Genomic DNA, 14,281 nt, shown 5'->3' on the forward strand with positions numbered 1-14,281 from the left:
GACTGACAGGGCCCTTGACTGGAATGAGAGTGGGAGAAGGAACTTCCCCCAAACACAGTTGTAGGGATCCTCTAGAGCTTAAGAGGCAATTATTAGAAATATCTTGGTCTATCTCCTTCCCGTAGGTGGGAATGATGTGGCACTTTGTCTACCTCAGGGGGTAGCCTTGGCTGGGGTTCACGGAGAGGTGAACAGAGAAACATAAAAGTTCTTCACATAGACCTCAAAGGGGTCCTTTAAGGTCAGGGTCCCTGGGACATCCTCACTTTTGTGGATGATCCAGGGGAGGTGGCAGGTGTGAGTGGATCATTGCTCCTATGGGTTTAGGGCAATAACTGGGTGTGCTTCTGGGTGGAGGGAAAGGAACACAGGCTTTTGGGGGCAACAGCCTAGGCTTGGATCCCTGCTCTTCACCCCTCTGGGCCATCACCCACCTCTCAGAGCTGCCGTAAGGATTAAATGAGAAAGTGCACAGAAAGTCACGCAGGCCTGGCCTGCAGCCAGCTACAGCCCTGCCCCTCTTCCTAGTCAACTGAGTAGTCTCATGCTCAGAGTCCAAGTCTCCTTTCCTGGCTCTGCCCTCAGGAGCAGGGACAACCAAGTCTTACATGCTTCGGGCTCCAGAAGCCACAGAGTGAAAGCAAGAAGCTGTTGTCATGGATGGGGGGTGGGTGGGCACATTATCCTGAGGCCTCCTAATCCCATTTTCTGCTTTCATGTTAATCCTCTTCCTCCTTCTGTCTACCACACACTGAACTCCCAGGGCACTGACCCAGAGAGCCGGGCCCCACCTCCCGCAGTTGAAGGCCCTATTCCCTATGGTGGGAGGGCGGGGTGGGGCGGGGGCTGCAGAGTCAAGGGGTGGGCAGTCCAGCTCGTGCCTTCGTCCTCCGCAGTTGACCTGGATGTTCTTCCAGGCCAGGCCATGGATAACACTGAGGGCTTAGCTCGCTAATAAATAATAACAATGACAGCATCAGCCAGTATTTCCTAAGCATGTACCGTTTGCTGACGCTGGCTAAGGCAGGATTTTATTCAGTTTCCGTAAGGCTGCTGTGAAGCAGATTATCCATCTGAAATTTGCAGATGAGGAAATGGAGGCTCAGGGAGGTTGTCATGAACCAGATCACACTGAGCAAAAAGCAGAACTGTCTGGGACTCCTGCCCAGCTCTGGCTGGCTCCAGAGCCTCACGGGGAACCACTAGGTCACACTGCCCTCCTGCATTGCTTCCTCAATTCGGGAACACAACTGGGGGATCCTTTCCCCAATTCGGAAAAGGATCCCTTCCCAATCCCCACCCTTGCCTTCCCTCCTCAGGCGCATGTCACCTGAGGCTTCAGTTGGGTGAATATATTTTTTCTGTTCACTACACCCGGGTATCACTAGCATTGCAGTGGAGTAGGAAGAACGTGGCTTGGTGGGTGGAAGGGGAGGTGGCGTTGTGTTTCTGGCTGAAACAGGTGGCTCTCTGTGAAAGGTCATCTGGGAGAGGAATGATTTTGCTTCAGGCTTTCCTTTACCTCCCCTTTCTTTCTGGCACTCCATCCCTTCTCCATTCCCAGTTGCAAATGCCCTTCTCTTGACTCTGCAGGACTGAATCTGGCCATTTTTGCCCCCAGAAATAGGTTCTGGGACAAGGCTCACTCACTAAGGAAGGAGCCGTCCACCATCCCCTTCAGCCACTGTGTGTCAGTCTTTCTAAAAAGATATTATGCCTTGCGGGACCTCCATTTCGGTTTGTTACACACTCACAGGAAGGAGGCGCTTCCCTAACTCTAGCTTACACTCTTCCCGCTGCAATGGGTCCCTTCTTGGAGGCAGCACTCCGTACTACCGGACAGAGCGCAGGCTTGGAGGGAGGCTGGATTAGAATGCTTGCTGAAACACTTAGCAGCTGTTACCTGGGCTTCAGTTTTCTGGGATAGAATTGGAATAATTTTGTACCTTGCTGAGGCCAGAGCCTGGTCCTCTGGAAGTATTATTTCCCTCTGTCCCTCTCCAGGGGCTGGTGAACCCCTCGTCTGGAAATCTCTCAAAGCCAGGAAGGCAGTACTTGGTTCACTTTGGTCTTTTTCCCCAGAGTCCTGTGGTTCCTGAGCCCTGCGGGCCTCTCTCCTGGTTATTACTGGGTCCTTGGGTCCCTCTGGACTGTGCAGCCCTCGCAAACTTCCTGGCCCAGCCCCCTCCCCTCAGGTTCTCATCACTTCTGGCCCCGCCTTGTGCCTCCTTGGTGGATGCGGTTCCTCCGGCCCTCAGAGCCCCACAGGCCATATGACAGTTGGAGGGTAATAGAGGATTGTGTAAAGTCCAGTACTGGATTGCGTGGGGTGGGCTATGCATGTTGCATGGAGTGAGTTCAGCTAGGGAAGGAGGCCCGAGGGTGATGGAAGCTGAGGTCCTCCTTTGAGGGTTAAGGATGGTCTGAGGGTGGTGAGCATGGCAGGATTCGGCTGCATTGTCATGGTGTGAGGCTTTGTGGAGGCTCTGCCTCTCCCCTCCACCCACAATCCCACAATCACCAAGCCCAACACCAGAGGCAAGATGTGGGGTGTGTGGGCTGGGGATGGCGGTGGTGAGCTGCAACCCTGAGGGTCAGAGCGGTGACTATGACGAGGGCTCCAGAGCAAATACGGCTCCTCAATCACCTCGAACTACAGGGACATCTTGTTATGTGAGAAATTACACCAACCACGTCTGTTGAGGAGAAATCAGGTTAAAGTTTGGTTATTCTTTTTAAAGCCTCCAAAGGTTTGTGCCCATCCAGAATATTCTAGAAGTAGAATGGTGTATAGGAGAGAAGATATGGGTTTCAAGTCAGAAGCCCTGCATTCATGGTGGAGCTCTCTGGCCTCCGTGTGATCCTGAACCCGCAGGTTCTTGTTTTTGCTCTGGGCTTCGATACAGCCCAGCTAGACCTTCCCTCCTAAAATTGACAAAGTGGAAGCTGGTCTTTCCACAGACCCTCCTTTCTTCTGAATGTTCATATATTTCATGTTCAGGGAAAGACTCAGAAAAGCTTAGTGCCCATGACCTTGTGGTGGGCCCAGGCCAGGTCCAACCCTGGGCAGAGGTAAAGCTGACCCACCTGCAGGTTGTTCGGGTGCTCCTGGTGACCCCTTCAAGGCTGACATCTCACCATGAGGACATTATTCCACTGGGTTAGGGCTTCATACATAAGAAGCTGGTCTGTAAAAATGAGAACTTCCTTGGGGGAAAAGGGAGTCCCCATGTCTTTTTAGGGGACACGATGTGGAAGACCCAGCAGGAGGTGGGCACCATGGGTGGGAGCAGGGCCTGAAAACACTTTGTGATGACTTCAGGGTTTGCTGCTGAGATTTCACTCATCTTCCCCTGTGACACACGCATCCCCACAAACATATACCAAGGATATAACTGAGGATCAAGAAGTCACAACCTAAGAAACGGTCATTAGGGAAGAGTTTGCTGTGAAACATCATTTTATTAACTAATTTTATTTTATTTTTTACAAAAATAAACAATTTAACCAACAAGAAGTACAAAAGATTCTGGATATTCAAACTCGAGGAAGGGGGAAAGCCTGGTTTTGGCTGCTTTGCGGCTTTCATTGAAAGCAAATGAGGCAGAAAGGCCCCGGCCCCACCCCCGCCCCAGGTCCTGGCTCAAACCACACCTGCTCCCTGACCCCAGTCTTGGCTCATGCTGAGGTGTGCACCTCTGCCCCTGACCCCTGGGCTGGCCTGGGAGTGTCCCCTGTCGGGAGGTCAGAGATAGCCTCCCCAGGTACAGAATCACCCACATCCTGGAGCATCCCCCGCCAAGTCTCCTGTCCAGACCTAAGCTGAGAGAACACTCCACGATGGATTGTCCCCACGCAGCCCCCCCCGCCTGCTGTGGCATGTGCAGCAGCAGCAGCAGGGGCTTTAGCTACATTCTCACACTATTGAACACAGTGATGGGGCTGCCCACGGAACCGTCCCAGGGAGGGGCACAGCCCCCAGTGGGGAGACTAGCCTGAGCTTGCTTACAGCCCAGAGGGTTGGAGAGGCAGTCATACCCCCATGATTCCTGGACTAGGAGCCAGCAGTCCCATAGCTAGGCTGGTAAACTCACATTTTAACATTTGGCATTATTGCACGTTTGTCCTGGTCACATCTGTCTGTCTGGGATGTTAGCTTTGTCTGCAGGGGTTCCCAGGTGACATGCAGTGCTGCCAATGCAAGTCACTCCCTCCACAGGCAAGCCCAGCTGCTGAGGATAGTCAGCTGGTCAGCCGAGCCTTCAGATAGGTCAGCCAGAGGCCTTCACATATGTGGTCTTGTTGGGATCAGGGACCACTTGGCTCCATCCAGTCTTGAAAAAGACCAGCTGCCGACCTGGGGGGCAGAGGTGAGAGGTAACAGGGCTGGATGTTTCTCTTTCTGGAGGCAGGACCATTCTCCCTAATTTGATTGCCTTGAAGACACGTATACCTCTCTCTCATCACCTCAGCACCCCCTCTGACTTCCGATGGGGGATCACTATCTATCAACCTCCAGAGGGGTCCTGCCATCTCCCTTGGAAGGGCTTCTCCCACTGGCTCACCTGTCCAGGTGGTCTGGTTGGTGACCACAAAGGCCCGACACTGGGCATGGCTCTCACAGACATCCACGGCCTCAGCCAGGTTGAACACTGAAAGGAGGCAGCTCCCGTGGTGGTAGGATGGCCAGCAGCGGTAGTCTTCCTGGGGGATGGTGCTGTCTGGGATACACTGGTACTCTGTGGGTTGGGGATGGAGTAAAATGAGAATTCTGTATGCCCAGGTTTGAGTGCCCAAGGATGTGTCACTTTCTGGAAAGGGCAGCAAGACTCATTTCCTAGGTGAAAGCTGAAGTCCAGCCCAGCCCTCTAGCACGCAGATGAAGGCAGTTACCACTGTTGAAACAGGGCTGACTGCTCAATAAAGACAAAGCACAGACTTGATTTTCAGGAGATACATATTTCCCAAATCTAAGGGCACATAGCTTGGTCAGGCAGTACAAGATAGCAGGCACATGAAAGGGGTACAGACATATACAGGGACACATGGAGTCCCAGCTGTCTAGGCTAATTGCTGAGGCCAGGACATTTTAGACAGTTAGAGCCAGGCTTCTCAAACTTCAATGTGCATGTGAATTACCAAGGACTCTTGTTAAAATGCAGATTCTTTTTCTTTTCTTTTCTTTTTTTTCTTTTTTTTTTTTTGATGGGGTCTCACTCTGTTGCCTAGACTAGAGTGCAGTGACACAATCATAGCTCACTACAGCCTTGAAATCCTGGGCTCAAGGGATCCTCCCATCTCAGCCTCCCGAAGTGCTGGGATTACAGGTGTAAGCCACCATGCCCAACCAAATGAAGATTCTGACTCTGTAGGTCTGGGGTAGAACTGAGAATCTGTACTTCTAACCAGCATTCAGTGTGGCCTGCAAGGGTTCAGAGCAACCCTCATTCACATTTTCTCCTGGCCTTGGGGAGAGAAGTTAGGCAAGTTCCTCAGAAGGGCCTGGGATGGAAGGGAGTCGGGGTTTTTGAAGTTAAGAGGCATGCAAATGGACTAAAATGCAAAAAATCCATGGCTAGAGTGGGGAGGGGGCTGGAGGGAAAATCTGAGATCTCATTCTACAGAGAGAGCCTCAGAAGCTCTAAAAACTCACAATCAGTGAGCTCCTCAGCTGCTGGCCTCTTGTTTGCTCCTGTCTTTCCCACTGCCTGGAGAGCCCCAGCTCTGGACTGATAATGCAGAAGCCCTGGGCATCTGGCCACCCCACCCTCCTGCCTCCTTCTACCAGGGACTAGACCAAAGTCCAGGGCTGACTGTGATTTACAGCCCCATAAACGGCATCCTCAGGGACAGAGCCAGCCATTGTTCACCTCGTTAAACTTTATTTACAGGGCTAACAGGGCTCCCCCACCCCTAAGACTAGCCAGAACTCCTTGAATATGAAACCTGCTCACCCCTCAACCCCTGCCAACCCCAGCTAAACCCCAGGGCTTCAGCAGAAGGACCACAGCCTGAAACCAGTGGCCAGAATTCTCCCCCTGCCCTGGGGCTTCTTGGCTGGTTTCAGTGTGTGCCTTCCCTAACATGCAGTGCCCTTCTAGCCCCAGGAGGTTAGAGGAAGGAAAGGGAAGCAAACATATACTGCGTTCCAGCTGTGTCATAGGAACTGCACTAATTGCTTTCACACATTTCACCTGACATTTAATTCCCATAAGAATTTGGTGAGGTGGGTAATAGTGAACCCAATTCACAGATGAGGAAAGTGAGGTTCAAGGGGTAACTTGCTCAAAGTCATATAGCCAGTACATGATAGGGTTTGGAGCCATCCAGAGTAGGGGTATCAGTGCCCAACCCCAGGTTGAAGGCAGAATTATAGTTGCTCTAGCTCAGCTAGAGATGGAACCTCAAATTAGTCCATGTCAGCCCCTCCATGATTCTATGTGAGCCCCTACAGTGGCCTTTGGAGACAAGGGTCCCCAGAGAAAGGGTGAGCCACTTAGCCTAATTGGGCGGGGTCATTCACCCTCCCACCTGTTTCTTGCTTCCCTGTGGATCAGGTTGGGGCCACTCACCGGTACTGCTGCTTGCCGTGGAGTTCTGCAGATACTGCCCGCTCCGGTACAGGTGCAGCACCTTCTCCAGCTGGGCCAGGGTCTCGTCCACCCCCCAGGTGAGCTCTCCTGCAGAGTGCAGTGTGGCTAAGACAGGACGCCTGGGGCTCCCACTCCTCCCTGAAGTCAGCAGCCAGCTGCTCCCACCTCTGCCTCCAGAGCCTGTGCCCCAGTGAACAGAGGGCGGGGGAGCGGGGAGGTTGCGGCAGAATGCCACCTTAGGAAGTGATGGTTTCTAGAACCCCTGCTGCCCTGGGTTATTTTTCTCCCCACTTTTGCTGGTGGGTGGGGGTGGGGTAGGTGCCTGGAAGCAGATGGGCCCTGGAGAGCTCACCTGTGGCGTTGACGATGCTGTCCAGCAGAGGACGCAGTGAAGGCGGGGCACTGTGAGGCAGGAGGTATGTGAAGAAAAACCTGTGGCAGAGGGAAACCAGTGGCTCAGGAATCCAGCCTTTGGAGACACATCCTTCCTCTATTCCAACCTGGGGCAGAACGCTAACCTGGCCAGGGAGCCGGATCCCTCAGGCCTAGCAACCAGGCAGAACGCAGTGAAGTCTACTCAGCCTCGGGGGAGGGTTCTGGGCACATGCTAACACCACACCTAACTTCATACTAACCGAAACCAGGGGCCTGCTTCCCAACCCTTCCCAGGACTTGCCCACCTCCCAGCCCCACATTATCCCCTGACTGACCCCCGGTGTCGGAGCAGCCCCATGGCTGGGGCCCAGTGAGGAATTTCCCAGAGCACAAGGGCCTGGGTGGGAAGGGAAAAGTGCCAGTTCCACCAGCCCTAGGCTCTGAGTCCAACACTATTTTAAGAAGCCTCCAGCTGCCACCCCCTAACCCGGATTCTCCTTGGAGCTGTCTATTTTTAGCCTCTCCATCAGAAGCCTGAATATTCCCTTCTGGACAGGGTAGAAGCCTTCCCTTGCTCTGGTCAAGGCTGAGTCTCCCTGCCCAGCTGGCCTCCACGTTGGCTCTCTTCCTGCCATGCCCTCCTGGCCCATTCTCCTTCGATGGAGTTCCCGAGTCGGGGGTGGAGGTCACCTGTAGGCATTATAGAGGTTCCGCTTCTCGTTCATGCCCTCGCACCAGCCCTGGGCTGAGCAGGGCAGGGTGAAGTTCCTAGCCGGAAACTCGAGTATGCAGTCGGTGCTGCCTGCACACGGCGTCTCCTCCACACGTGCGTCATCCAGGTCCGTCACTTTGAGCTCCCCATCCACCAGCACAAACTGCCGAGGGCGGAAGTCCAGCAGAGTGACGGAGCCCAGTGGGGAGTGGGCCAGGTGGTGGAGGAGGCGGCCCAGGCTCAGGCAGATCTGAGGGGCACAAGAAAAGCCTGCTCACTGCTTTTCTCCTGGGTTGGGGGTCTGTGGGACTCGAGGGCACCCTCCTCTTGGAATCTGAACTTTGCTTGTGGGGGTTGGCACTTCTCTTCTATAGGCCCCAGGGCTCCACAAAGGCCAAGGTCAGCAGCCTTAGAGAGGAGGCCAGTGATTTTCTATTAACTCTCGGCTGGCCTGACTCTGGAAATGATATGGAGTGGGTGGGAAACTGCAGCAGCGAGGGTCTGGGGATAATGCATCTCTTCCCTGAAGTTGCATCCTGAATGTAGTTTTAGTTCAGTGTATGGAAATATCGGGAGGGTCAAGATGGTATTAAGGTCTTTCCTAGTTCTAGGACACTGGCCCTCCTGCAGTCAGGCTGAGTGTGAGTGTGTGAGTGCTCCCCTCTTTAAGGTGCCAGCCCCCACAAGCTGGTGTGTACACGCGCACAAGGAGGGGTGAGGAGGGCAAGAGCACAGCATGTCGGGATCCTTTAAGTCTTGCTTCTTTTTTGAACCCTTTGGCCGGTGGCTGAGTCAGCCTGTGCGCCTTCCTCCCTCCCTCTCCCTGGGTGGAGGAGGAGTGGGAGCTGCTTTGGAGGGCTGGCCTTCTAAGGCAGAACCATCCTTGCAAGGAGCCCAGGGCCCGAGCCCTCCTCTGAGCTCACTCGGAATCGATCCTCCCAGGAAGTTTGCAGCAGCTGGATCATTTCTACAGGGGCGCCCAGCTCCGTGATGGTGGTCAGGGTGTCTGGGATGTCCTCGCTGTCCTGGTAGCAGTAGCCATAGAGCTGGGGAAAGCCGAGGGCAGGTCATTAGGTCACAGGGTGGGGGTGGGGACAGGGAAGGGCTGGACTGTCAGGTTCCCCCTCTCTCTCCTCCCACTATCCCCAGGCCTTTGCTTCAGCTCAGGCCAGAAGAGAATGGCAGCGTTGCCTGGGAAGCATGCCCTCTCTTCCCTGCAGTCAGACTTCCTACTGACCATGTCAGCCCCTCACCCCTTCCGACTCAGGTAAATAGGCAGGTCTGGCCACTGTGAATTAACCACGTGCCAGGTACCATGCTAAATTGCTCTATGTGCATAACTCAATTATTGTAATAACCCTAATGGGCACAGTAGGTGCTATTATTATCTCCAACTTCAGGTGAGGAGGCTGACTCAGAGAGGTTAAGTTGCTTGCATAAGGTCGCACAGCTGATCAGTGTAGGAGTTAAGATGTGAATTTGTGCCACTCGGATTCCACAACCTATTTTTATTTATTTTTCTTTCTTTCTTTATTTTTTTTGAGACAGCCTCGCTCTGTTGCCCAGGCTGGAGTGCAGTGGCATGATCTCAGCTCACTCTGCTTCCTGGGTGCGGGCGATTCTCCTGCCTCAGCCTCCCGAGTAGCTGGGATTACAGGCGCTTGCCACTATGCCCAGCTAATTTTTGTCTTTTTAGTAGAAACAGGGTTTCACCATGTTGGCCAGGCTGGTCTCAAACTGCTGACCTCAAGTGATCTGCCTACCTTGGCCTCCCAAAGTGTTGGGATTACAGGCGTGAGCCACTGCGCCCGGCCACAATCTGTTTTTTCTAAGAATGCTGTTTGGTAATACACAAGCGAGCATACGGTTGGACATTATCCTTCCTCCCCTCCTCGAATCTGTATCTGTCCCTCATCATTTCTACCTTCTGGCAGCTTCAGTTTTCTCTGCGTGGGTCTTGAGAGAGGAAAAGCAAGTTCCCTTAGACTGGTAACAAGTGTTGATAAGAACAAGGTACCTGAGGGCACATCCCCAGGTGTGTTTTGCATATGAGTGATGTGTATCAGTGGGGTTGGTAGTGAGTGATGATTACTCCTGGAAGATCAGTTCTTTTGGGGTTACGGTCACAGGGAACTGCCCACTCTATGTCATCTGGGGAGAAGCTCCGCACTGCCCAGGGACTTCTGGGAAGCAAAGCCTGAGTGTCACTACCACCTTAACAGCACCCACAGGCTTCCCCCTGGCTCTTCCAACATACTCCACAGCAGCTAGGGGCTCGTATGGTGCTCAAAACAACCAGCACCCTGTGGAGTAGAAACACGAAGGCTGAGTTGTCCAGGCCCGACTCAGGGAGAGGAGAGCTATGCGGTGGAGGGGTGGATATCCCTGTGCACTGTCACCCTCATACCATCATTCACCCTCCCCAGAGCCACTCCAGGTCCTCACATGTCCTCTTCCCGCCCTAGGAGTGCCCCCTCAGCTCCCCGTCATCCTGCTGGCATGGGGGAAGGCCTCACTCTTGGGCTGTGACTTGGGGGGCCAGGGCAGCTCCAGGCACCCTCTTCTCTCTCCACCCCCTCCCCATCAGTCCAGGGAGGCCCCAGACCCTGGTGGGGTGGGGGGAAGGTAAGGGGAACAGCCCTGGGGCCTGGTTCTCATTTTCTTGCCCAGAGTCTGAGCCTTTGTGGGAAACTTCTGAAGGTTATTAAACACCCGGAGGTCGTTAAATGCGCTGTTAACGAGGTATTAATCAACACCCCTCAGGAAAAAATAAAAAGACACCATTAACCCCCCCCCCAGGAAGCGTGAGGCTGAGCATTTCAGTCACATCTTTTGTTTGGTTGGGAGAAGAAATATACTCTAGCAGGGCCAGAATCTGGGCCCAGGCAGGCCTGGGGGCCCATCCAAGGCCTGGGGGCCCCAGGATGACTGGGGGAGGGGGAGGTGGGGAGAGGTTGAGGGGAGGGGAGACCCTTGTGCCCTTTGGCCCTGGGCTATAGAGGAGTCAAGTCACGTGAGGGAGTGTGTATGCGTGTGTCAGGGGCGGGATGGGGAGGGGTCAAAGAAAATGGATAGAAAGATCTCGCCCAGGCAATCCCCATGACCAGAGAAAGCCCTGGGAGGTGCAGAATGGGGCCTGCTAGCCTGGGCATTTTCTATTAGAATCCACAGCACCAATTCTGGGCTGCTCAGAGAGGGAGGGTGGTGAGCCTGCACCACTAGGAACTCTAGAAATGTTCTCTAACTCCTCCCCAGTTCAGCAAACAGTCAAATGGTTTTGAAATTTTAAATAACTCAGAGGTATTAAAGCAGCATTATTTCTAGTTCCCTGTACACCTGCCCTGAAGCCTCCTGGGCAGGAAGACCCCACTGTAGGCTTCCCTGCCAGCAAAGATGGCCGTGTTTAGGAGGCCAGAGCGACACTGGCCTGATGGTCAGAAGATGAATGGGGGAGAGCCACCATCAAAGCAGTCCCTAAACTCACACTAAAGGGCCCCCCACTTTTCACTTTTCCTGGGTAGAAAGGACCTGTGACCCTCTCTCCCTTAGCAACCCTTGTGCCCTGGGGCCACTAACTCTCGTCTGGGACTCTACAATAAAGAGTCACACAGCTAACCCCAGACAACCCTGGTCTTGGTTTGGTGAGGGAAGGGTGAAAACTATTCTGTTGTAATTTTTTCTTTGGTGCCTTCAGAATTGGGTTGGGGGCCTGACATTTCAGAGGAGGACCGTCACGTGATATAAATGTGGGGCGTTAGCTGAATGCTTGTCAGGAAGTTTGAGCTGGCGGGAAGAGTGAGGGACAAGTTTCTTAAAAGATAGGAAAGCACGTCAAACATCAAACCCGTCTGAAGGGAGAGGGGTCTTGAGTCAAGTAACTAAGACTTTATGTCCTGCTAAGTCACTCAAGACCTCTCCACTCCCTCAGGATCTGGCTGACACCCTAGAGTTTCCAAAAAGTTCCCAAAAGTCCCTGGGAAGGAAAGAGTACAAGATCCTCCCAGTTAGAATGGCCACGTAACCAGGGGCTCACTCCCTGAAGCTGCAGACACGGTGTGAGCTGTGCAGCCAGGCTTCACTACACCCAAGTGTTGGTTCTGCCCGAGCTCCTGAGACCAGTTTGGGGCCCAGGGCCCGGTCACAAGTGTCTGACCAGGGTTGGGGAATACGATGGGGGAGGGGGAGACTGGGAGCCAACAGGAGTATAAACAGCTTTTGGGCCAGTCTCTCCTGCTCTACGACGCCCACCCATCTCCCTCCAGGGCTGGGGTGCCATCTCACTCCTAAGGAAAGGAGAGAGGGACTCCTGGGTTTCCAGTCATTTCTGCTGGGTGCAGAAAGGTTAGTTTGAGTGGGCTGGTAGGTGGAAGGTGTGTGCAAGATTTCATCCGTTGGGGAGGCTGCACACACCCATGTTCACCTGGCCAACAGCGGTCAGGGATTCCCCTCTGTTTGCTCAGACATGTGCAAAGGGAATAGTCTGTCTAATCTTAGGATGGAGGGAGACCTGAGAGAGAGGACGTGGAGTGTTAGGGCGGTGCTGGGACTGTGAGAGGCCCACTCAAAGTCTAGCTTGGAGGGGACAAGGTGGGGGTTTCAGCTCTCGCCTGTGTCTCCAGCGAACAGGCGAGGCAGAGTCCCGTTGAGTAGGAACCTGAGCATTTGGCCTTCTCAACCTTCCAGCCTCTTGGCTATCTATATACACTCAGACAGTGTGACATTTAGATCCTCAGGCCGCCAGTCTGTCCACTGAGCTGAGACCTTGAGGCTTCTGCAGGGGCTCAAGGACCCACTTTAAGGCCTGGGGAACCCTTGGTTCACTTCTGGGAAGGACTGTGTTCCCATTTTCTAGCCTGCTCCCCAGCCCCCTTCCAGTGTCTTCTGGGTGGCGCTGGAGGTGGGTGGGTGGGGAGACTCTATAGGAATCAAGCCTGACACATGGTCTCTTTCCAGCTCTTCCCAGCCCCATTGCTGTCCCGTCTCATTTTCAAAACCAGACAAATCACTGGAAGTTGAGAGAAGTTCCATCAAGAAGGGGGACTTTATCACACAGTTGGAATTCTGACTCAAGTGTCTTGGCTTAGGGTCATTTTGGCTTGGGGTAATATCCCTGGTGTTCAACCTCCTAACTCCAGCCCGGAGTAGACTCCTAAATCCTAATGGACTGCCCCACCCCCTGAGTTCTGGGAGCCTCTGTCCTGGCCTGTCTTTAAGAGATGTGTGGAAGCCGAGAAACCCAGGAGTTCTTCGGTAAAGTGACGCCCACCCAGGAGTGAGAAGCAGGGTGGTGCAGTGGGAAGGGCCATGGTCCGGTTTCTGCGTCTAGCTTAGCCTGGGTGCAGTCACTGGCACTCCAGATCAAGGGGTTCTCTTCCAGCCAGGTTGACAAGGTCTTGGGCACTCCCAGCCAACACCGTTACCCCCGCGTCCCCACCCTCGTACCTGCAGCACGTTGGGGTGCCGCAGCCGCTCCAGCAGCACCATCTCCTTAAGCAGCTTGTGGGCCGCCAGCCGATAGCAGCCCCTCCGTACCCCGAACTCGCGCACGCAGCTGCCCAGATCGTGGCCGCTAAAGTCCACCGCCTTGAGCGCCACCGCGGCGCCGCCGGGCAGGCGGACCCGGTACACGGCCTTGGTGTAGCCTGAGCCCATGTACTGCGCGCCGGACACGTTGCGAAGCGCGGCGCAGCCCAGGCGCGGGCCCGGGCCGGGGGAGCCTGGGCCGGGAGCCGGGGGCCAGCCTGGGGCGCCGTCGGGCAGGGGCCGGGCCCAAGGGGGCCGGGGGCGCGGCAGGCCGGGCCCGCCCGGAGCCAGGTCCATCAGGCGCCGCCGCTCCGGCCGACCCGCCCCGGGCCCGGGGCCCCCGCGGGAATAGCGCTGCACCTCCTCGTAGCGCGCCCGGATCTGCCGGGCCAGCTCCCCGCGGCCCCCGCGACGGCCCGGACCCGGGGCCGGCGAAGGCTCAGGGGACTGGCCTGGCCTCGGAGGCTCCGAGCCCGGAGCGAAGAGCACGTTGAGGACGGAGCCCAGCAGGAAGGAGGCGCAGAAACCCGCGGCCACTGCCGCCCGCCGGCGCCGCATCGCTCCCCTCCCCCCGGCCGGCCGGCCCCGCGCGGCTCCCCGGCCCCGGCCCCGGGCGGCTCAGGCTCCGAGGCGGCTCCGCTCTGCGCCCCGCCGGCCCCCTGCCCAGCCCGCGCGCATGGCCCCGGCGGCCCCGACCCCGGCCCCTCGCGGGCGACACATCGGCCTGACACTTGCCTCCCTGCCGCCCTGCCCCCGCCGCTTATAAGGCCCAGAGCCGCCCCCCGCCCCCGCCCCCGCCCCCGCCCCCTCCCCCGCCCCTCCGCCTCCTCCTCCGCCTCCGCCTCCACCTCCCAGCTCCCGGCCCGAGCCCGTCCTCGGCGCCGCCCCCTCCGGCCGCCCGGCCCGGCCTTCCCCGCTGACTGACAGCGGGACCTCCTCCCGCGGCCGTCCGGGCCTGGGAAGCGGCGCGGAGGCGGCTCCGGTCCTGCCCAGCCCGCGGTCCCGCCCAGCCCGCGGTCCCCCGAGCTCCGTCTGGGAGCGGGGGAGGGGGCGGCGGCGGCCAGGAGGCGCGCGGGGG

The 14,281-nt window shown here is 56.0% G+C and overlaps 1 protein-coding gene across 1 annotated transcript; it reads right to left on the minus strand.

Moving 5' to 3' along the window:
* Positions 1-3,442: 3,442 nt before the first annotated feature.
* On the minus strand, positions 3,443-13,941 carry PKDCC (protein kinase domain containing, cytoplasmic). The gene is made up of 7 exons (XM_001137152.7): positions 13,123-13,941; positions 8,604-8,726; positions 7,659-7,930; positions 6,946-7,025; positions 6,573-6,680; positions 4,566-4,739; positions 3,443-4,357 (listed from the first exon to the last, which is right to left on the minus strand). Exons 1-7 carry the CDS (start codon positions 13,759-13,761, stop codon positions 4,272-4,274), a joined length of 1,482 nt encoding a protein of 493 aa, XP_001137152.5. The 5' UTR covers positions 13,762-13,941; the 3' UTR covers positions 3,443-4,271.
* Positions 13,942-14,281: the final 340 nt, after the last annotated feature.

Source organism: Pan troglodytes, chromosome 12 (genome assembly GCF_028858775.2).
Source record: "Pan troglodytes isolate AG18354 chromosome 12, NHGRI_mPanTro3-v2.0_pri, whole genome shotgun sequence".
Classification (NCBI taxonomy): domain Eukaryota; kingdom Metazoa; phylum Chordata; class Mammalia; order Primates; family Hominidae; genus Pan; species Pan troglodytes.

Excerpts from the sequence above, each read along its gene's own strand:
- PKDCC (XM_001137152.7), bottom strand. The coding sequence starts at position 13,761 with ATGCGGCGCCGGCGGGCGGCAGTGGCCGCGGGTTTCTGCGCCTCCTTC. Across the intron at positions 7,026-7,658 it reads AACCTCTATAATGCCTACAG|GTTTTTCTTCACATACCTCC; the intron begins GTGACCTCCACC and ends CCTCTGCCACAG. Across the intron at positions 4,358-4,565 it reads CAACCAGACCACCTGGACAG|GTCGGCAGCTGGTCTTTTTC; the intron begins GTGAGCCAGTGG and ends TCTGCCCCCCAG.